General features: G+C 47.2%; 2 protein-coding genes across 3 annotated transcripts in view; one reads left to right on the plus strand and one right to left on the minus strand.

Moving 5' to 3' along the window:
* LOC144732162 (bifunctional heparan sulfate N-deacetylase/N-sulfotransferase 2-like) overlaps positions 1-1,847 on the plus strand; it is a 72,580-nt gene extending 70,733 nt beyond the window's left edge. For both annotated transcript variants that reach the window (XM_078613504.1, XM_078613505.1), the window contains exon 14: positions 1,601-1,847. In XM_078613504.1, the coding sequence (XP_078469630.1) occupies positions 1,601-1,747 (147 nt within the window). In that variant the 3' untranslated portion in view covers positions 1,748-1,847. The remainder of the gene's footprint in view (positions 1-1,600) is intronic.
* Positions 1,848-12,431: 10,584 nt separating this feature from the next.
* The window catches only part of ZSWIM8 (zinc finger SWIM-type containing 8), a 99,403-nt gene continuing 88,244 nt past the window's right edge, over positions 12,432-23,590 (minus strand). Inside the window, exons 24-26 of the mRNA XM_078613506.1 lie at positions 23,042-23,164; positions 21,738-21,925; positions 12,432-20,698 (exon numbers count right to left, since the gene is read on the minus strand). Coding sequence (XP_078469632.1) covers positions 20,492-20,698; positions 21,738-21,925; positions 23,042-23,164 — 518 coding nt within the window. The 3' untranslated portion in view covers positions 12,432-20,491. The remainder of the gene's footprint in view (positions 20,699-21,737; positions 21,926-23,041; positions 23,165-23,590) is intronic.

Below are 23,590 nucleotides of genomic sequence, written 5' to 3' on the forward strand. Positions count from 1 at the left end.
ACAAACAAACATGGCCAAACCAAAAAACTTTTCGATATCACCAAAATAAAGCCATAAAAGCAATGTAACAGTGATCATAGGAACTGTGACCGAATTTTCACAATAAACGACATGAACAACATGTACCACTAAACCCTGCAGCCATAGTTGGCTGCATGAGTCACTCCACAACAGCAGGAGCATCAGTCGGAGTATCAACATGTTTCAATGCACCTTTAAGATCACCACACTAAATCAAAACACAGATCATACTTTGCAGCGGTCATCCGGAGCGAAACATTTTATTTTAGGCCACTGAATAGCAGTGGCAGCTCTGGGTGTACAACTCCTCTAGAGCAGTTTTGAGTGAAGATCTCACAGGTAGTGATTCAAGTTGCAGTTTATCGTAACACCACCCCTGTGTAAGAAAGCGGCCCCCATCCCTCCTCGCGCACTGCTTCCGAGACTTTTTCATTCCACGGCAGTCGAACTTTTCGAGTTTGCTCTCGATTTTTCGCCGGACGCAGCCGGCCAATTAGTCGCACCGACTAATGACCATGAATTGCCGCATACAAGAAGGAGGTTGATCAAAAAATATATAAACTGCTTTAGCCCAACTGGCAATAAAACAGGAGGTCTTTAGATGTTCTAAACTAAACTACTTTTCGATTGCAACACAAGCAATCATCATCAGGTGTGAAAACCATGATGACGATTGCTTCTGTTGCAATCGAAACGTCGTGATAATTGTATTGTTTTATATTAATATTATTTTATTATTTCCCTTCTACGTGACTTTACCGAAAGAACCAAGAAGGTGTATGAATTGTTCTTGAAATTGATTAGCCTACAACTCTGTCCATGGCCTTGTCTCACTGGTGCTAGAGACCATCGGCTGCCAATAAGCGAACATTACGAGGAGGATGGAAATGCCGAAGCATTGATAGCTCGAATTAAGCAGCTATATCTTGTAATGTGCCTTGTAATAGGTGTCTCTTTCGGGTTTGAACGTTTTCACACCTCCCGTATTATTTCCAGAAAGGGTAAACCCCTTTTTCTTTATTATCTTCTTGATTCTGTCAACAACGGTCCCACATAGATATAGCTGCTCGAGGCTTGACCGACTTGGGAGTCTCAGTGAATCTGGGTTTTGTGTAATGGTTCGCCCACAGAGATGTGATGAAATGTCAATATTGCCGGTCTTTAGTAGGCCGAAAAAAAGTATTTCGTCTCATTCAATTCTGCCTGCTTTGTTTTGCCACTTATTTTTTTCAGTCGCGCTTGCAATGTTGTCAGCGAGTCCGTCGAGAGCGCATGTCACGGTAGCGTACAACTTGCATGTCATTTGCATAAATCAGAAAGGATGTAATGAATCACTCTAGTCGTAGCGTTTATCGAGAGAATGTGACGAGCCTACGTTTATCGATGATTCGATGCGTCCTTGCCGGTTATGATATCATCATCATTATCAAGACTTCCAAGTCTGTTGTAACAAGCAGCTCAGAATGCGAATTCCTCATGCATGTGTTTTAATCGCGCACGCGTGTGTCTCCGTCTCGTCCCCTTCTCTTCCCCTTCTGCTCCCCGCATCGGCCACCACCTCCCGTGCCGGTTGCTTCAGTCACGCGAGTTCCTCTCGGACTACTACAGAGAGCAGAACGCGGAGCTGCTGAAGCTGCTCAGCCGCCTGCGCTACCCGCTGCCCACGTGGCTGCGCGACGAACTGCCGCCTCCGAGGCCTCGCCCGGACCCCCACAAGAACAGATAGCAGCGAAAACGCCCCCCGCACTTCCGCGCCGATGGTTCGGTCCGCACTGCGCGCCTCTGAGCCGGGCCTGGCCCATTGCCGCTGAGCAGGGGTGGTGGGGGGGGGGCGTGCGGGGGGCGTGGGGGCCGCCGCCAGCTGGCGCCGTCGTTATTTGCACAGTTACTTTTTTTTTTCCTTCCCCCTTTTGACAGTGGGTATCGTCGCTTCTCGTCTGCGGCGGCCGAGTTGGCCGCGTGTGTTTTGATCTTTCGGTTTGGAAAGATTGGGATTTCCTTGGGCGATCCCTTCGTTGTACATTGTCGGCGTTGGCGCAAACCGGAGTATCCAGAGAAAACCCATCCGGCACGACGAGACCACAAGCTGAAAAGTGCATTGAGATAAGTCCGCTGGTTCGTACTCCACATCGCTGCGACGCCATGTTGGAGTGGCGGTACGCCAGCGTCACTGGAACATCAAGGCCTGGAGGATGGTCCGCTGTTCACGCCGCTGCACCTCACCGTCGCTCTTCCCTCTGCCAGATTCCCGCCTGCATGGCGGGCCGCCTGTCGCCGACCCTCTGGCTGCCGCTCCAAAGCGCGTCTCAGTGTCTCGCGCCTCCTTCCATCCGGCGCGCTCGTTCCACTCGTCGGTGAAACCCTCTCCCGCCCCGCCGCGTCGTCTTTCCGAACGTCCACGCTTTTTTTTTGCGCCCTGGAACGGTCAACGCGAAGTGTCGACTGGACAACTCCACAGCGACCGTTGGGGATAAACGTCACGGACTGCCTCTCGCTCGCTCGCTCGCACGAGGTCGCAAGAGACGCGTGGGGCCCAAGCCAAGGTACCCCGATGGGACAATGCAATATTCCAGTGCGGCCTCGTTGAAGGCATTGGCTTCCTCTTCTCATCTCACCTGTGAATATGTGAATATTTCTTGTTTTCTTTGCCGAGTCGGCCTCGTTCTCGATTGTCATGGTCTCGAAGCCGTGAATGCGATGGCCGGAGCATTCGGATTTAGCGACGGCTGCGTTCAAGGACCACAGACGGTTGCACTTGACAACAATTGTTTCCGACAGGTGTACATAGAGGCCCCCTCTCCGATGTAAATATGTGCATAGTTGTGCAGACCATGGTGCAAAGGTCATAAAAGGCGATTGTAAATGCTGACGTGCTGTGTTTATTTGATGTCAGGGTATTGTTCTGGTAGCTACACAAATGTCCGGGTTCAAGCCTTTGAAGCCACTACTTTTTTACAGCTGAATGTGAAGTCGTAGAAAGTGTCTCGGTTTGTCACTGATTACTACACACACACAACTGTTGCTATTAAACGTCGGGTTGTGTTTAATTTAATTGTGCTGTAGTCCTTTGAATTATCCACCCAGGGGAAGCCTCAGTGAGTCCCTCCCTACTCTTATGATCAAGAGGGCCCTGCATTTGGGATGTTTGGCCAGTTTATTTTTGAGCGTACATGAGCAAGTATAGAATGAGTCGGCCAGAATTGCTTTGGAACATCCACAATATTACAAGAAGATGACGTTCGAACTCGACTTCAGAGATTGACCATCGTCTCTCTCTTCTGTTATATCATTATATACTCCACTGCGCCACACAAATAGGGCTCTTAATGAAATTGACTGTGACACTTTTGTAAATCACCCAACCGCATCGGGATTTATTTCGGCAGCATTTATAGCAAAATTGCAAAGGTGCTCGCTGCCCGCATCAGCGTGCGGTGGCGGCGTGTCGTATTTAGTGCTCCGATGCAAGTGCGTTTGGCCAGAATTGTCCTTTTTTCACATAAGCTTCATATCCATAATAGAGGTTTTATTTTTTGGGTTATATCTCGTCAACATAAATGTGTCGTTCAACCCGCCACCACCCAACACTACTTCAGCGCACCGGTGTGGTGGAGAGTAAACCCACTGCAGCATTGACGATTCTAGCACCGTGATGTTTTGCCGGTGATTACAACCAGCCGCATCAGGCGACAGCCACAATTGTGGAGAAACCCTGTTTCGGTCTTAAATAGAGGGATAATTGAATTTTAAAAAAAGCTCTTATGGATAATATTGGTCGCGAAAGCTTAGTGTCAAACTGACTAGCCTCTATGGGGGAGGACACTTTTTATCCATATATTTTTCTTTCTAATTTTCATTTAAGTTTCTTTCTCACCCCCTGCAGTTGAATTAATCATCCATTCGAATCCCACTCGAGTACATTTCAGATTTTAAAAAACCTGAAAAAAACCGGCCAGCCCAACGCGAACGGAAGTGAACAGTTTAGCGGCGTTGCAAAAGGGGACGGGCATTGCTCGCGGTCGGCATGAGCCCGCGAGTAAATGACGCGGGGACGATTGAGCGAGTGGAATCAGGCAGCTGAGTTTGTGTGCAAATTAGCCGAGCGGCGTTCGAGCCAAGCACGGGGGGGGGTGGGGGGGGTCACTCCGCATTGCGCGCGGTGATTTGGCGGAATTGTAACTCTAAAAACTCACCCCACGTGTGGAAAAAGGGGTCGCTGTGAAAATCGATGTACTCGTGATATAGCAACGGATTTTGAGTCTCTCCCATTCACTTTTGTTTTTATGTTTTGCCTTGTGGATCAATGACGTGAAGCTGGCCAACTGGTGTGTGTGCATCACAGGCCACCACTGTCGCCACCCTTCTGGCTTGTGCTCACAAGTTTATATACACAAGTTTTCTCCTTTTCATCATCGGCTACAAAAATAAAAATGTGGTGCTTTTATAAAAAAAAAATACGAAAAACTCAACTTACCTTTCAAAATTTGTATCGAAGCAAACACCTTAACATTTCATTTTTAATATTTTAATGTAAAGTTATTTAAAGAGATCATCTCTATACAAGATTTGTTTTCAAATCTGAAACACGGTATCCATTATATTTTATTAACACACAAGGTGCAAAACAAGAATCGATTTCAAATGAACATATTTTTCGATGTATTTACAAGCTAAATGGTTGTAGCATTTCAGAATCACTGCTCGTGTTCAGCTGCTTTGCCAATCCACTGGTCGACTAAAGCCATGCCATGCCGGTCATGGGGATAGTTTGACCATACCTCACCGCACTGGTTAATGCGGGTTGGTGAACAGCTGAGATCCAAGGGATCGATTCAAATGTTGCCAGCCGTGGCCAGACATCTATCCTTGTCTGCCGGAAATCAAACTCAAGTCCACCCGGGTCCGTAGCGCAATCACGGTAATCGCTGCCCTGTCGTTTTTCCTTATGCAATGCTCGAATGTTCCACGCTTTGCGTTGAGTTCTAGCAGCGATGCCATCACAAAAACAATATCCTCAAAAATGTGTTCCGCCACGTTGTTTCAAAGTCATAAGAATAGCAACAACAGATATCTAAATTATTGGGATCCTTAATTTACCCAGGAAAGCCTCGCCGAGTCTTAAGACTGTATTTCGGGCTCTGCATTGTGACGGATCCTTAATTGGCGTTGCAGAACCAGGCTGTCCACTCTTCCCATCGCCGATCCCCACCCTTGCGATCTGTGCCCCCGCTACTCGCCCGCCTGTGTGGGAGAACACACGGTCTCGTCATCATCATAGCGACAGTGTGCCGCCCGTGCCACCCGGCCGTATTTATCTGGCTCCAGTGTAAATCTACCCCCCCCCCCCGTGCCCCCAATGTGTTTTTAACGTTCCGTCGTGGGACAATAAGTATCGTGGTGCAATTTCCTTTTTTTTTTAGCACTGACTTTTTGTATATTTAGAATCGATGCAATCTGTGTATATGAGCATTTCATTATTTCTTGGGCAAAGGGAAATAACGCTTGGCGGCAGCTGGAAATGTTTTCGTTGTCGATAAAAAAAATGTTGGTTCGGTTTCAGTTCTCTGCTGAACCACGACTGTGGTTTTGTCAGCGAGGTTAGGCATCTTGTGCACGCCTTGATATCAGCATAAAGTAAACTTGTATACCGAAAGCAACAATAGTATTATAACGCACATTTGCAAGAGCCGAGAGGGCGGCCGTTTTCACGGAACACAAACGGGACGAAAAAGGAACGGACTAAATTATTACGCGAACACATTCAGCGGTGTAAATAAAAATAAAGCGATCGCGCAGCACGTGACGTTGTTGATTAACACACGTTGGCCCAGCGGCCGGTTTGTTAGTTGCCTATGTTGTGAGCGCGGTAGCTTAGGGGCGCCAGGTGGGTTCCCAGAACCAGTCTGATCTGTACAGAACCCCTCTTTCCACCGGCACATCCGAGCCGTGCCAGCTCGGCACCTCGCGCGGCCCGGCCACGGGCGTGGGTCCTCTCTCTGTTGCGCAGTGGAAAAAAGTGGGGTCCGTGTTCCCATGGCCGCGGGCTACACCGCACCCCGGTTCGTTTTGTCCGGACTCCCGCTTTGGTGGTGGTGGTGGTGGTGGCGCTGTTGTTGTTGTTGTTGTCTTCGTGGTTGCTCGTGATGCTCGCCCCGAGGGGTGACTCTTTCGTGTTTCAAGATGTGCCAAGTGTGCTCAAGTTCACGCAGCCAGTCGCTCGCCGGCACCGCCGCTTAGGGGGGGGGGGGGCGCATTAGCGATGTTGGAGAGAGGGGGGGTGGTGACTTTTAAACATTTTAATTGGCCTGTGATTATGGATTACTCCGGGTCGTAGTCGGAACGTGACATAATCCCTCCCGTTTTTGGTGCTTGGAAAAGTGATGTTAAGTTATTACTTCAGTGATGGTTTTATTCAAATTAGCATGCGTTAGGTCGACTTAATTTTCAAAATGCTGACACTGTTATGATTGCAGGCTTTGTACACCGTCATGTTCTCGCATTTAGCCAAGCTGCTGAAAACCTTCATTTGCCTTATTGTTTTGTTAATTATTTTGAGTTGTATATTATTTTTTTATGAACAGAATAACAAAAAGTAATCAATTGGCGTACGCTAAATATAAGTAATCTGATTAAGAACTGAAAATAGTTTAAGGATATGCCTTTAGTAATCTGATTATAGTGATGGATTACTTGAAATATGACTTGCCAACTGGGTGTGTACCTTATGGGGAGCGGTAGTGTAGCGGTTAGCGCGCTGCGCTACGAACCCGGCGACCCGAGTTCGATTCCCGCTCATGGCCAACACCAGTGACAATTATCTGAACCTGTCCTGGGCCTCCCCTAGGTTGACTCAGCCTCAAATGAGTAACCTGGTGCGGTGTGTAAACATCGCCACCGGGGAGACAAAGGAGGCTGGGCGTGGTGCTGGCCACCCACCCCCTTGCGTGCCGTGTCGGCCTTAATAGGTGCTCGCTAACTGCACTTGCCCCAACAGTCTGTTATGGCCATATGACTAAATCCATTAAATGTAAAAAAAGAGAAAAATTCACAAAAACCATTCACAGGCCCGACCGTGGGTTCCCCCCTTTGCAAAGTAATGTGGTCAAAATCTGATTAAACATAGAACATCCGCTTATCGATTTAAAATATCTCTCGCAAATGTTAATCTCATTTAAAATTCCAAACTGATTTTTCCAATTCAAATCCCATTAATTTGGCATTAAATTTCTACGATGATGCCATGCAATCGTATACAGCTGTGCGTGTACGCATATCTGCGTGCACATGCCCTGTCGTCTCCTTTAAAAAAAATAATTCGTTGGGTTGCTTCACATCAGAGGCTGCCCCTCGTTTTGCCGCTAACGCACACAGTTTACAAAACTCGGGACTTTAAGCACGTGTCAGTCGTAGCATCATCCGCATACAGCTTCAGTGTCACGTTGGAGCGAGGGCAAACTTCGTTACTGAGAAGTCAACAACTAAAGTTGTTCGGCAACAGCTGTGGTTTCAGAGCTAAGGACCCGTCTACTCCGTAGCACACGAGTTACGTCTTAATTAAATCCATACCGCCAAAGGTCTTGACATATATAGTATATAAGCGCCGGCTGTGAGACAGTGGATGGAAGTTACACAGTCCCGTAGTCAGGGTTGGTTGCTGTAAGATATTACAGATTTTTTTTTTCCAACCCAGGGTGAGGGGTGGGGGACGATTGGTGAGGTTCGCCCTCAATGGGAATTTGAATAAATAAAATAATCAATTATACATGGCACTTGATGTTTGTGAAAAGATTTAGGGAAAAAGAAAAAAAATCATGTGTTTATGCATGGGGTCTAGTGCAGTTTTGTATAAAAGGTTTTTCATCCGATTACGACATACATCCTGTAACGGCTGCTAAAATATAGATGGTGCAAATTGATCAAATTGATTAAAATGATCAAATTGCTCGCAAGTTGCTTCATTGAGAGAGCCACATCGCCACTACCCCACCACCACCAGCACCACCCCACGACTGATGTCCACTTGCTGGCCAGTGCTGTGGCTACAACCATGCCTTGTGCCACACACAGGGGCAGCTGCCACAGGGGGTCCCCTGCCACAGCAGGGCATTTGTGAGATGCACTGCATGGAAAGGCGCGGTGTCAATGTTAATGGGATGATGCTGCTGCCGATCATGATAATGCTGATGATAATGCTGATGATGCTGATGATGCTGATGATGCTGATGATGCTGATGATAACATTAACACCGCATCGTCCCGCGGTCGACGAATCCGCTGCCGTCGTCGCACGAGATCCCGATGAGAATCTCAAGAGAACGGAGCGGAAACACTTGGCACATGTTTGTCAACACGCCGAGACGCACAGTGGATGCTTTTTTTGTTCTTTCTTTTATTTCTTCATCTTGCCTAGAAGTCTAGCGTTAGTGTTAAGTCTCTTAACACTGTCACGGCCATTCATATTGAATGAGTTAGAGATGTAGAGAAGGAGGAGGTTCATTTTCTGGGTGAAAGCCAGGACTTTATATAAACTGCTTTGTTTATAACTACAGGGTTTTTTGGGGGGGGAATGATGTCTGTGCTTGATTAATATTGTAACGAAAAGCCTTGTAGCATTTTATTTTTCAAATATTAATCTCTTATGTTGCCGTACTGGATGTTATATTTTACTCGAGTCTCAGTCATTACCAAGGTGTGAACGTTTGGAAATAATTTGAATCGGTTGTTACACTTGGATCTTTAACAAAAATGTTTTTTAAAACAATCGTGATGTTTTCGTATCTGCAATTTATCGTCTCGTATCTCATTCGTAATGGTGATGGAAGACGGTCCACATGTGATGGCTAAAACAATCTCATTGTTACGAAACAATTTCCAAGGATACTTTTTTTTAATCCAACTGGTTATAGTATTTTTGCCAATAAAAACTAAAGTGGTACCGTATTCTTTGAATTAAAAGGCACCCTTTTCTCCCCTGTATTTTAAAAGAAAAGTTGCGGGCAAGACCAGATATTCGTACCTTTATTGACACTGGCCACAAGTTTGAGATGCCCCCTTATTTTGTAGGGCGTCTCATAATCTGGAGAATGCGGTAACTTAATCAAGCTCTGTAAAAAAAAAGTGTTGTAAGAATGTTGTCGTCATTGCCTTTTAAATTGCCAGTCGAGTGAACGTGGCCCTGTTACCGCGAAACAAATGAACAATTAATAAAATATCACGACACTGACTTTAGTGCTCATTTTAAGTCCGGCGTTGATTGGGGGTCACAGAAGCCAGCATTTGATTGGCTGTGACGAGGCGAGTGCGCGCGACCTTTCACGTCATCTTCCTCTCTTGTTTCAGTCTCAAACGTCGTTTGTGTCCATGCAACCGTTAAGTTGTTGTTTTTTTAAACAGTTTTCGTAAACTAGAAGTGCAATGTCATACCGACACGAATTTTGACGGATGAACTGAAATGTGTAACTTCAAAGGAAACGTGTCCGGTGCAAAGCAAAGGAAAAAAATATTGTATTTAATTCCACGTGTAAATGTTAGTTTCGAAGTCTTAATATATTTATAGCATTACATGAATTAGTAACCACAATGATGCAGTAAATTACGTAAGAAGTCTTAAACATAACCAGTAAAAGAATGGCTTCCAATGTGTCTGTACAACGAATATAAGTCAAATCGTGCTAAATTGTACAATTAACAACCTTTCCATGATGTGAGTAAAATGATGAGCTCAAGTAAAGTAAAAAAAACGAACAACACAATGTTTACATACGTGTTTCATGTTTCCTTGTCGTCATCGGCTTTCGCGCCTCCGTAGTAGAAAGTCGCGCTCCCGGGAACTTTGGCGATCAATTCAAATTTCAATCGATCTCACTTTCGAAAGATCCCTTTTATAAGCCCCCCCCGCCCCAGCCGAAGTTGCTTTGCGCGCTACCAAAGACGTCCTCGGTTATGTTTTTGTTACCAAGCCATATCACCTGATAGGACTCCCTTTTACAAACCTTTGCCATATTAAGTACTTCACCGTTGCCAAGACAAAAACAAATGCGAATTGGCCTTATTCCGCCAAACCGCTTAATTAAAACACATATATTGTACCGTATTAGCGTTCATCCCTGAATGCGCGCATTGCATTGTGGGTGGTGGACTCCGACGCGCTCAGACCGTCCCAACGACAGTGCAACTCCCGCTTGTTTCAAAACATCTCGATCCTTGTGTCGTCTCCGTGCATGAATGGAACCCCCCTTTAATCCACGGCTCCCAGCTTTGTTTTGCGAGTTCTCGTTGGCTTAAGATGCCATGCACACTTGTCAAAGTTGCATCTTAGGCCAAAGCACACAAACGCTGTAAATACACTAAAGGCCCCCCAAACAGCCTGAACAGACTTTTGGGGGCAAGTACTGTTAGCGAGCACGTCTTAAGGCCAGAACGCATTTTGGCTTAAGATGCAACTGCTATGGTTACGTGGCATCTTAAGTCGTACACACACACACACGCGCGCGCTCACTTTACGGGTTTCCAGGGCTTTGGATGACGAATTCCCTTTGCCGTCATTCGAGGCTGGGCTGTGCGGGGAAACGAATTCCTTGACGTCCTTTGGCTTCGGCACATATGGAGTGACGGCTAGCACGTGTCAAGAGGCAAAACGCTGCCACTTGGTGAGAGTTCGTAAGCGGCGAGTCGCTGTCGAATCACGCGTGGTCCTCTAAGTCCACCTGGTAGAAAAAAAAGGCTTTTCGTTGCAATTCAGTTGTAAAAGCATTGTGAACAAACTGCATGGTTTTCGCTAATTTGCTAGTCTGTGAAGATACTAAACAATAAATATAGCATTAACGAAACGTCACTCGTGTGTTTGTTTCCTTTCAAAACCCCGTATCTCGAACCGTGCACACCCACGGTTATGACACGCGCGATTATGAAATGTTGGGTATTTTATTAACAAAATGAGAGCTGGAGGACAAACAGGATGTGGAGAAAGAAGACTTCAGCCGTGAGTGGCACCGCATTCCCAGGATTATAGTACATCTTGAAAGTAAAGTTGCGCTCCAAACTTGTAGCCTGGTGTGAAGTGAAACAAATCTGGTCTCTCCCCCACACACCACATTATTAGATGCACCCCCAACTTTTTCTGATTTATACGGTAAGTCACTCATCTTTGCTTTCTTATCTACTTTCGCCCCCTGCATCACAAAGCTTCAGTTTGAGCTCCATGCGTTGCCTCCCAGCGCCCTCCCCGTTCCTCACATCGTTGCCTCCCAGTCCACAGCCCGCCCACACACCATGGCTCCCCCTCCCTCCATCCCCCGCGACTATCTAATTCCTCGTCACAGCCATCTCTTAGACACTTAAGCGGTTGTGCTTTCGCTACGTTGTCCCCACCTGAAGAAGGACGCTTGTGTTGGCACCCGAAACATCGTGATTTAATTCAGTTGTTTTCATTTATTTTATTAGATTTTTTTACCTACGTGACTTTTCCGAAAAAAAACCAGCGTATGAATCCTTGCAGTCACGAAAGCTTCAAATCTAGAATCAAATTTAGAAGTCACTGATACTCCAGGCTCCGTGACCATTGAACAACATCCTGTGCACGGGCACTCCATGACTTTTAAAATCGATGAAGATGGGACCCCCACCAGCATGACGTGACCCGTCCGCCATCAATTCTTCAGAGCTAAAATGTTCCTTGAGCCGAGGCGGCTTCAGAAATGTTTTCTCTTCCACCACACCCGCAAAAGGAGCAAAGTTGAAACGTCAAACAGGAGGGGGAACCGAAGTCCGTCCGCGGGAGATGAAGGTACGGCCGTGCGAAAACACAACGCGGACATTGTTGAAGGGAATCAACACGGATAAAAGTGTGCCTTAAAATCCATAAAACACTCCAGTGTTCCTCATTGCAAGTCCCACGGGTTACTGGCGGCCCCTGGTGACCTGTAGTGCGTCCCCCGACGATCCACAGGTGAAAACCCAATTATGTTAAACGTGTGGCGGCCCTCACTGACTCTGTCTTCTCAGACCCCCCCCCCCCTCAAATATGACGTCACAAAGCTCTGCCCCCCCCCCCCAAAAAAAGAAAACATGCTTCAAATCGCTTTAAACTATTGTCATTGTCGTGCGTATTTAATGTGGCGCTGCACTCTTATGTTGTAGGATAAAACAATTATTAAAGTCTATTTAATTAAGTAGAACGTGTTTATATTTATTTAAAGTTGCGCATTTTGATGTGACGTCACATTTCTCAACCCCCCCCCCCACCTCGTCACACATCGTCAAAAATGTCTGACCCCCCCCCCCCCCTCCTCCCCCCTAGGTGCGTGACGCCATTTATGGACGGCCCCATAACGGCGAAAGTTCCCGACCCCCGTCTGAAAATTAGTGAACACTGTAATACTCCAGTTGTGATAAAACACACAAGCACACAGTTTGAGAAATGTTGAATTTTATTTCATAAAGTAATTTGATACATTTCCTAAACAGGTTGGAGGAAAACGGCTCAACACATCTCTACGATAACAAACCAACAGAGAAATGAAACAGGGTTTTACACGTTATCATTTTGTATAAAACGATCAAAGTAAAGTCAGGTTGGAGGTAACGGAGACTGTCCCTCTCGTCGGTCCATTCCGTTCCGCGCACAACCACTCGCTTGCCTAAACTGATTTTCTGCACACACAAACAAAGCATGGAACCTTTACCAGTTTGTTTACAAAGTAGAAATATACAAGAAAAAAAGCAATACACATAGGAATGTTATAAACACTGCAAGTCTAAAAAATAATGAAACATTAAACACAATTACTCAATGAATAAGCAAGAATTTTTTTTTCTAATTTTTTTTTTCACAATTATTTTAACGTTCCGGCAATTATAGTTTTATTATATGAAGAATTATCACCCACTTCCACTCATAGCTGCTTAATATTTTTTCAAAAAAATAACACTTTGTACTTTAAGGGAGAAAATAACAAATTGTTGCAATACAAATTCTTTCCCCGTAATTGTTGTTAGTTTTGTGGAGAAGGTTTTTGAAATTTTTTTTTAGAAAGTAACGAAACGGCAGTTGTAAATCCTGCGGTATAAGTTGTCATAACTGTCTCACCCTTCAAAGAAAAAAAAAACAATCATTACCCCTCCTTTCACACCCGATATTTTATACGTGCCACCTGATTTCATGTCAGTCACCAATGGCCACCGTGGGGAAAGGAGACGCGATCATTGGGTTACCTTGCTTCAGGCTCGGCAATAACCCCTTAAGGGGGTTTTACACGGCCAAAAGCAGGCGATCCTGCCGAACACACGTATATAACCCAACAAAAACGTGGTAACGGAATCAAATCGTCACCACACCTAAACAGCAACACCCAAAAATAAATGCACCGTCAGCATGCGTTCAGAAAGGGGGGGGGGGGGGGGAAAGACGACACAAATCCGAAATCGTTAAAACGATGATACAAAAATATCGACTTAATGTTTTTACGAACATCTCCCATGCTCAATTCCTTTTAAGTCACGGTTTCTTCCGAGTCGTTGTTATTTCTTGTGTCCTCCTCTTCGTCCTTCCTCGCATGGGAAAATAAAGCACCTTGCGTCGTTCTTGTTGTTAATACGTAACGGGCCGGGGCACGGTTTGCAAGGCGTGGAAAGAGGAACTCCCTCTCCACCTCCTCCACCTCCTCCACCTCCTCCACCTCCTCCACCTCCTCCACCTCACCCCCAGCCATTCGCGGCCGTGGTTAGAATCGAGGTTACAAACACAAATGCTACTCCCCCCCCACTTCTGCCCGACACCACACAAAAACACACCGACTCAATCGTTGGCCGTCTCGACACCGGCGGGGAGACGGAGAGAGAGAGAGTTCCAGTTTACTTTAACCACCTGCGCGGTTCCTGACGCCAATTTTGACATTTCTCAGTGAGCCAGTGCGTGTGGACCCCCTTTGCCAGTTCAAACGGATCGCGCGCGGGGTCGTTCAGCTGTGGCTACGAGCAGGGGGTGCGCGCTAACAGTGTTTCGATGAGAAATGCCTCGAATGAAAAGTAAACAAGAAAAAAAAGACGCAGATATAAACGCGTCCACTCAGACGGTCATTTGCTCCGACGTGTTGAGAATTGCGTAAATTAACGATACGCGGGAGAGTGGGGGAATTGTTGCTAACAAAGCCACGTGGTCAAATTTAAATGGAGTTTTCACGCGTTTGAACACAATCCTCAGTATGCACACAAACACAACAACACTCGCGTTGTGTGCATCGGATAGGGGTGTAACGATGCGTGAACTCCCTCGACTGTCATTGATTCTAAGGCTCGAGATACGTGTAACAAATTGCTTGTAGAATCGACACTTGGCAATTCATGCGCTCTACGCAGTGAGATAGAATCCACCCCAGCAAGCTACGAGAGGTGCTACCATTCACCGAACAAAGTTGAGAGTAGTTCATTGCTCAAATTGCAAAGATTCTGAATCAAATTGCGACCTTGAATCACAAGCAATGATGCAATGGCAAGGCGTCTTAAGTTACGTGAAACTGTTTGCATTACATTTCTCTCTGAACAGTTGAGCAAATTTAGTTTTAAATGCCTAGTTTTAGGGTCCCCAATCTGTAAAGAGAAACACACGAGGGCTATATTAGCACAACTGGTGGCGCCCTCCATGAGTCACCTCGCTCGCAAGAAATACAAATCTTCCTTTCTCAATCACTGCATCCTGAACACAACTAAGGACCTGCAAAAACACCTCTCCTGCACTCGAGAGGGATACATTTTCTAAAGCTGGTGTATCTGTTTAATGCCGACTTAGATAAAAAAAAAACATTTTAATTCGAGAATAAAATCTATTTTTGTAAAGGGCCGGGTTGGGTTACATCAAGGTGAGGCAAGGACACGGTCGAAATGAATCCAACACGAGGCGGCGGCGGGGCAAGCAGCCGGCAAGAAAAAGCAGAGGGGACGGGAGGAGAGATTTGGCGGGAAAGGAGTCGTGAAGAGGAACTTTCTAGAACCACTTCGGGGGGGACAGGGGTTTGTGACGTGTGACCAGGGAGTTCCGACGGGAAGGCTTCTGACGAGTGCCTGTGTGTTGTAGTGTGAGGAACTCCAATCGGTCGGCCTCAAACGAGCACCTGGTGCAAGTGTGCAGTAAACAGGCAGACCAGGTGTGCCGTGCCGGCCGACATTACTGCTTGCTAACAGCACTTTCCCCAGCAGTCTGTTAAAGGCGATACACGGGGGATATTGTCTTAGGAACTCCAATAAAGTTCTTCCCTGAAGTTTGCCTCAAGTGAACTCCGTTTCGCAACTCATAAACCCAGTGGCACTCAAAACGATCGTGCACGCGTGCCATCTCTATATAGACACCCTTCCTTTTCAAGCTGCGTTATTGACGGATGTGTTGAGTTCTTTTTTTTGTGTGTGCCTCGTGTGAAGCTGCTACGAACAAAGGAGGGTTCTGTTTCCGCAAAAGGACGCTGCAATTACACAAGACGCGCACTTTTTTTGTTTTTACAGCCTCACACAAGACAACCGCCCAGTCACTAACACACTTCACGAATAGCACGTGGTGGCCACGACACACAACGACCCGGGCTGCAAAATCAGCCAAACATTTCACCGGTTGCGCAACCTGTTATTGCAGCGCCTTAAGCTTTCAAAGCAACTGGACCTCTCTGCTTGTCACATGAGGAGGAATATTCCGACCCAATGTACCACACTGTCGCTACACCTGAAAATGCACTTTGTCGCTGTAATCATGAGGTCTTGTGTGGTGTGAAGCCGACTGTCCTGTCCTATAACCTCCTTCAAGTACCATAATGTATGGTACAGCCGAGTAGAATCGAGTCTGCAAATTAGAAATAGATGTGCGAGCAATTCACTCAGTGGCGATTTAAAATTAATGGTCACGATTCCACACGACAATATTGTTTTTGTCTCGTAGGTTACTGTCCGTTTTCTCGGTTGTCACTTCATCTCGTAGTGGTTACGTGTTTCGTAAGGTCTCGTCCGTCGTGACGTGTACCGTCCGTCGTTTTCTTCAGTATCGTTCAGTCGTCACTCTTAGCCGAAAGGCTCACGAGCACGTTATCTGGATATAATTTGCATACTTCGCAAAATAATCTCTTCTCAGAATACGCGAGTCGACACACCACGGTGGGGGGGGGGGGTACAAGCTGATTTTAAACGGGGGACCAGGTCATTCATCACTTGCCTCTGCTGCCCACTGATGGCATTGCTCTGGGGTTTGCCGCCCGCGGTTCAAATTAAAAGCGTGGGACGTTGAAAGGCTGCTGCGAATTTGAGAAAAAGAGAACTCTCTTTTCGTGTCATCTCCAGCAAGTTAAGATGCAGAAACCACCTCGTGTCATGTGCTTTTCAAATGGACAATCCCATTTTTTTCCTTCAATATATTAATTAGTATTGTGTTGTCTTGTTTTTCATCCTGGTTTGTTTGGGTTTGGTATCGATCTTGTCCGAATGACGTACAACAAAAAGACAAAAACACAATCAGGCACGCGTATGTGCCACGTACAATTGTGATGGTTCCGCAAGAAGCATTCAATATGCAATGTACGAAATGGCACGTTTTGTGATGACATTTGGTGCTTTTAAAGATCATGCAGCAATTAACTTTAGCCGTGATGTAAACAACACACGTTTATCCAATTTGTATACACAAACCATTCTTAGTTAATACCAATTTTAAAGAAATCCTGCCTCTGAAAACTAAATTTGATCCCCTACACCTAATCACAAACCTCATATCGTAGTGACATTCACTACATGTACTTGCCTGTGGCCTGACAATCATTGATTTCCATGTCAGTCCATGGACGTTGAGAATTTTAACATAAAACATATCCGTCAGCAAAGAACACTGCTAAATATAGCCAGGAATTGGCTGCAAACGGGGAAATATTCAAACCAAAATGTAGCATGTAATATATTTTTACCCATTCATATTTTATACAATTTTTTAATCTTGGGAATCACGAATAGCCACTCGACATTAAAACCAGGCTGTCACGTGCAAACCGCTATCATTTGCAGGATCGGCAAGAGCAAATTGTAGGGAATGTCAGACGGGACCAAGAGTGATGTATGGTTAGAGCCTGCGATGTCGGGTCATTTCTGACCACGCCGAATGGTTCTGCGGAGCAAGTTGGGTACGTAGTTAGCTCCGAATCAGACCACGCTTCGACGTGTAACAAAATGCCAATTGCGCAACGTGTACATCAATTTGGTGACCGAAAATATTTTGGAGAATGGGAAATGTCACGTTTGAAGACCATCCACGTTATCCGGAAAAACACACCAACTCCAGGAATGTTCCATTTTAGCCGCGGCTGCTGCCTATGTTTTCGCGGGTTGTGCCGTATCGAACTCCGGCGTGTTTTCGGGTCGTACCGCGTGTTTTATCAGGCACGATGACCGGGACGCTCATCTCCAACGTGCTGAAACGTCGGACATCACGCCGTGCAAAACACGCAGTACGAACACGAAGACACATCGGAGAGCAGAGCGGTGGGTTAAACTAAACAGGCAGTAGGACCACACCAAACCAGAGCAAGGCCAAACCTGGAACTACAGAGGAGAAATGCCATTTAAAGAAATAATCAACGTGCACGTGCCAAGCAGAGCTACGTGCGCGATAACAAAATTAGCAAACGGAAAACGAGTTAATGGGTCAATAGGTGTCGGAGCAATGTCTGCTCCCAATCAACATTTGTAAAAAAAAAAAAAGGTGGGCATAAGCAAAATAAAACGAATTTGCAGAGGAAACTTTCTGCCTCATTCATTTGTTCAAACACAATCCGACGATACAGCGTGCAATTGCAACTGCTTGACCTACGGATTTTTGTCGTCAAGCGATGGACATGACTGAACTTTCGGTGAAGTTACGGGAGAGGGTGGTGACCACCTCGTGCCTCATTACCAGCAACACTCCACCTCCCAACGTGTGGTTAAATATAAACCCACGTAGGTAAGGAACTTAAAACACTGAAGACCATGGCCGTGGGGAGCTGGAGGCTGGGATCTCTGTCCCCCAACCACCCCGAGGGGGAGAGGGGAGCCTCTCCGCCTAGATGTATACATTAAATTAATGCGTACGCAAACAACAATATATGCATGAGTAGAGTTCCCTGAGTGCTGGGCAATGGAATGGCGTTCCACGTCAATGTTTGGAGCGTGAATAACTAACTTCCTTGTTGATCTCATCATCGACCACAATCTGACGAGACAGCGTGTAATTGCAATGAAGTTCTTGACGTAGGGATTTTTGTATCGTGGTGATGGGCATAATTGGACAGTTATCACTACCACTCACCACATCAGGTGTGGCTAAATATAAACCCTTTTGGGGTTTTCTATCTCCAGTATACGAGGGCAAACAGCAGTCACCCTTGAAACTTGCTTCTTGTCAAGGGCGCTGGCAAACGTGAGCAGAAAAGATGTGTTTGATGTCCTTTGCTGAGACGGTCTGTTCCATTTTAAAAACTAATCACAAAACGGAGCTGCGTATGGAAACTCGTATATGTATTTAAATCATCGATACAAATTAAAACCTGGATCTGGAGATATTTATGTGCTGGGTTTGTTGTTGTATTTAATAAAACCCATAAATGGTAAAATTGTTATCATTCAGAATTCATTTAAATTCTGACAACCTTCACACTTACAAAAATGTTTCGTATATGTCTTTTTGTTACTGGTTCTCCACGGGGATTTACGAGCTGAACTCAGCCAAAGCGAGCCACCCGACAGCAGACGGATGATTTAAACGTCACACGCTGTGTTATTCCCAAATGGACACAGCGCACCACTCTTCCCTACCGCGCACTCAAATACAGCGGTCGAAACTCACGATGTTTGCCCGAACCTTGTTTACAACCATGACGGCGTGCCGCCGACATCTGGGTTCGTATGAAAAACGTTTGTTTAAAAAGACGCTACACCTGCAAGCGTTGATACCAAACTACAATGGGTTATGAGTCTTTGTAAACAAAGTGTCATGCTAATGATTGGAAAAATGGGACCCACACCACTTTTTTTGGCTGGGAAGATGAAAATTCGTTTTTAAAAGATTTCTTACACAAATTGTGAATGCGTAAACTTGTTGACAAAACAAAGCAAGCCACGTGCCTTTCTCACTTGCTAAAGAATATACTTTCCATCCACGACGGTGGACCTGTCGAGGTGGAATCATCGCTTCAAACTCTCAACTCACGAATGGAAGGTCATGAGCGACCTAGCCTAGTCAGGGGTCAACTCAGCCCATCGCACCTCCTCTGTGGCCGAAATAATCTCCAACACTTTCTGGAATTGACAAAAAGTTGAGGGTCCCTTGACATGGAAACATGTAATTTCCACAGCTGGTTGAGGACCACCGATGAACATGTGTGTCGTCTCACATGAACATGTATGCCACCTCGTGCCAGCTAGTATGGGCAGTGGGAACACCCTTTGGCTGTGACTTGACTTTGAATGATGATATGCAGAGTTTGGGTGAGTATACCGCAAGTTGCAGGCTCTACACACAACCTGGTAGTTTTTATTGCATTTTGTACTTCTGCCGAAGGGTCTGAGCAACAATCCAATTGATTAACCACGCTGGTTAAGCTTCATAATTACAAAAACAAATCAAAGAAAACAAAATCACAATACTCGAGGCCATGGACGTGTATTGGAAGAAACAACGAACGAAGAAAAAATATATATACGCCAATTTGCAGTGAGCTCGTCCAAACACCGCTACCCTCGGCGGGAGGCAGACGAGTGGTGGGCGTCAGGCGGGGCAGCAGCGCCCCTTGGCTGCCGGGCTCGGCAACGGGGGACAGGAGTCGTCGAGGGCGAGAACGTGCCATTAGCACGCCGACGTGCAGATCGGCGCACGGCCGAGGGCAGCGACGCAATGCCGGCGCGCATCTCGGCCCGTTCCGTCGACCGGACCCGCCGCACGGGGGCAGACGGTGTTGGTGTTTTTGGGCTTGCGAGGGGGGGGTGGTGGGGGGGGCGGACAGACCGCAGCCGCCGGTCTGACCGTAAAGCCGTCACATCAGTGCAGCGCACGCCACCTGCGTTAGTCCTGACCGCAATTCGCCGAGCGTCGATGCGTTTGCTTGGTGGGCGCCAGGCAGGAAAGGCGATCTTGGGAATCCATCGTAACACATCAAGGGGGCGGCACCGGTCGAAGGTGACAGCGGATGAAGATGGTGGCTGGTAGCAGATGAAAGGGGTGGCAGTGCATGACGTGTAAGTGGCAGCTGTTGCTGAATGTGGGTGGCACTGAATGAAAGGGGGCAACACTGCGACAAAGGGCAGCACTGCACGAAAGGGGCGGCACAACTGAGTAAAGGTAGGTGGGGGGAGGGGGGGAAGGAGTAGCGGTACTGGATGAAGCCAATACTGCCAGGAATTATTGACAGCGGCCCACAGTCCAGCAGGCGAGCAGCATTAGACGCAGACCGGAGCGACGGGGGGGGGGTGCCCGTCACGCAGTGTACGTGGCCATCTCGGCGAAGATGCGCTGCCACAGCTCCTTCTTGCAGTACTTGGAGCGGCGCAGGCCCTGCAGCACCTCATTGAACTGCACCATGCCGACGGGCGTGAGGCAGAAGGCGGCCCTCGCGCTGCAGATGAGGCTCACAAAGTCGTCGTAGTCCGCCGGGCTGATGTGGTACAAGCGATGCTCGATGCACTGCACAAAGACAAAAGCAAAGATCCCCCATGTAGCCTTTAATAGACTGCTAGCTGCTAATCCTGCATACTGCATAGGCATAATATGACTTTGAAACCCCCCCCCCACCGCCTACGCATTCCACAAGTAGTGACTAATCCCATATCTGCATTTCCCATAAATATGCTAAATTCATCTTGATATGCAAATTCCTTTGTCAAGGCGCCCCTTCCACCCCTCCAACCCAGCTTAAATATACGCTGCCAAGCCTGGTGGTGCCCATTCAGACGCTGTCTTTCCGACAGACCTGTTCTTCACCTGAGGACAGCTGCTTGCGTTGTGGCCGAAACGTCGTGAGAATTATTTTATTATGTTTTATTTTTATTTTATTATTTCCCTTCTACGTGACTTTACCGAAAGAACCAAGAAGACGACTGCTAGCAATCATCTATGGCGTCCGGAATGGCACACGAGAGGGTGGTGATGTTGCACGCAGTGAATGAGTTATGAGCACAACCCCCCCCCCCCCCGCGTCTGGCCCTGCTTGTCCCCAAGCCAGAGTTAGATGCCTTATTAGGCCAGCGTATCACTCTTTGGTTCTGGCATGGCACAGCAAATTGCCAGTGGAAAACCAACCATGCTGTAAGGGCCTGGTGCTGGCTGGGCTGGGCTATGCCAGCACCACAGTGGCGAGATGTTAACTACTTCACCTGGAATACAGGAGGTCGAGGGTTCGATCCCAATCCCTGATGCCTCTATATTTGCAGTTTGAATGTCTCTCCCTGTGGTTGCGTAGATTTTTATCTGGGTCCTCCAGTTTTTACCTCCACATTTAGAAATGCGAGTGTTTGTCGGCTATACATTTCCACACGTGATAAGCCACTTCGTTGAGCTATCATTTGTGGCTGGGTCGCTTCTGAAAAATTAGCTACATAGCTCAGTGGGGGCTTTACCTGGTGAGATAAAAAACATAGTTTCAAGAGTTTGAAAAGGGGGCACCGAAGCCTATGAAGGGGATCCGTGTCTTTGGTGATGCACGGGTTGGCGGCCCCCACCGCACCTGTCTGTACGTCTGCTGGCAGCGCTGAACGAGCTGGCTGAGCGCGGGCGAGCGCAGGTGCCCGTGCAGGTTGGCCGGGTTCTGCCTGGACAGGTGCTGCACGGCTTCCAGGATCAGCTCCTGCAGCACGAACGGACTCAGGAGGCCCTTGGCGGCGCCCATGCAGAACTGGTGCACGTGGCTGATGCCTGTGGGGCCGGGGGGCGCGGTGGTGGTGGGGGGGGACACACAGACGGCACAAGGGTTCAAGAGCGGCTGACGGCCGGCAACAGCTCTGTGCAGCACGCAAGCGCACCCCGCGTTACAATCTAGGACTCCAGGATGACTGCGGTTGTGGTCAATGCTGCGATTGTCGTTTTTGTCAAGGTCATGGTTTCCAGAGAAATCGTGAATTTGGAAGAGGCCGAGTGAAATCTTTGCACCTCGGCTGTGAATTCTTTTGATCGTGCCTTGCCAGTGAATTTTGCTTAAAATGACCGTGCCAAAATCATCGCCTTTGCCACGTTCGATTGACAAAGTTACGGATCATCCAGCAGTCAACATATGAATGAGTATAAAAAAAATGTCGAGAATTGTAAGCAGCTTATACTGCTTCCTACCCCCCTCCCCTCCCCCCCTTGGATAAAGAGCACTTCAAAATTTCGCGAACACGTTCATCAGATTTAACCCTGTAGTATGGTATTGCTCATGACACGCATTCATAATATTGAACGATCCCTTGCAGAACAATCCTAGAATTTCCACAAAGCCAAAGTGTATTTCTATCTAAACAAGCATGGGTTCACACCCGTACATATACCCTACATGCCCACAATACTGTTGACAGAATGAAAGTGCAAATACGTTGTTATTATTGAATCACTTCGGGTGTGACAATAATGACAATTCACTAACTCGTCAAGCGGATCAATCGTTACATCCGTTATCCTATGTTATAACTCTGGATATGCATGTATGTATCTATATTGAACTTCGTTCGCACCGCACGTAGCCAGCCGTGCTCATCCGGGGTGCAAAATCGGACAGATCGATATACAAAATTAAATCAAAACCCACACAGACAATCAGGGCAAGAGCTAATCTTTGATCAAAACACGCTGCGATTCACGCGCGGTCAGTTGGCACGATCGCCGTGTGAACCGTCAGTTGCACCCCCTTAACCCCGACATTGTATCTTGCTTGATCTGCCCTGGCTTCGTGTGCGAGTGAGCGCGCGCGCACCTGTGTGTGTGTGTGGAGGGGGGTTTGGAGGGGGTGGGGGCAGAGGGAGGCGCGCGGTAGGAAGGAGCGTGGGGCAGGCGTACCGAGTTTGACGGCAAGGCCAAGCAGCCACTTGACGTCCTCTGTGTAGGGTGGGCTGCGCGAGAAGATGTTGTTGGGGTGGTCGTTGTGCGCTCGCCGTCCCAGCATCCCCAGCGCGAGCATCCCTGAGCAGACGCAGGCAGACGCAGACAGACGCAGGCAGATGCATGCAGACGCAGGCAGACTCGCACGATGCCAACCACGCCTCGCCCGCTCCCCCCATTTAGTTTCGTAGGCAACAAAAAGACAAGAGGCTTTACACCCTTTCTGGCAAAAATACAGGAGGTGCTAAGATGATCAAACACCAAATAGACACCGATAGCGAGGCATCAAGTCGGCATTAACCACACACGCTTGCGGTAAAACGTGCAAACAAACGTGCTTTGACAGTGAACGCATTGTCTTTGAAAATGATCGGCCTACTGCAGAGACGGCCTCCTTCATGGCCATGTCGCACCACCAGCGTTAAACTCTAGAATGCCAAAAGGCAGCCAGCACAAAGGCAATGCAAATATCAAAGTATAAATAGCTCGGAGTGTTTAACACGTCGG

This window comes from Lampetra planeri, chromosome 41, assembly GCF_965212315.1.
Source record: "Lampetra planeri chromosome 41, kcLamPlan1.2.h2, whole genome shotgun sequence".
Classification (NCBI taxonomy): Eukaryota; Metazoa; Chordata; class Hyperoartia; order Petromyzontiformes; family Petromyzontidae; genus Lampetra; species Lampetra planeri.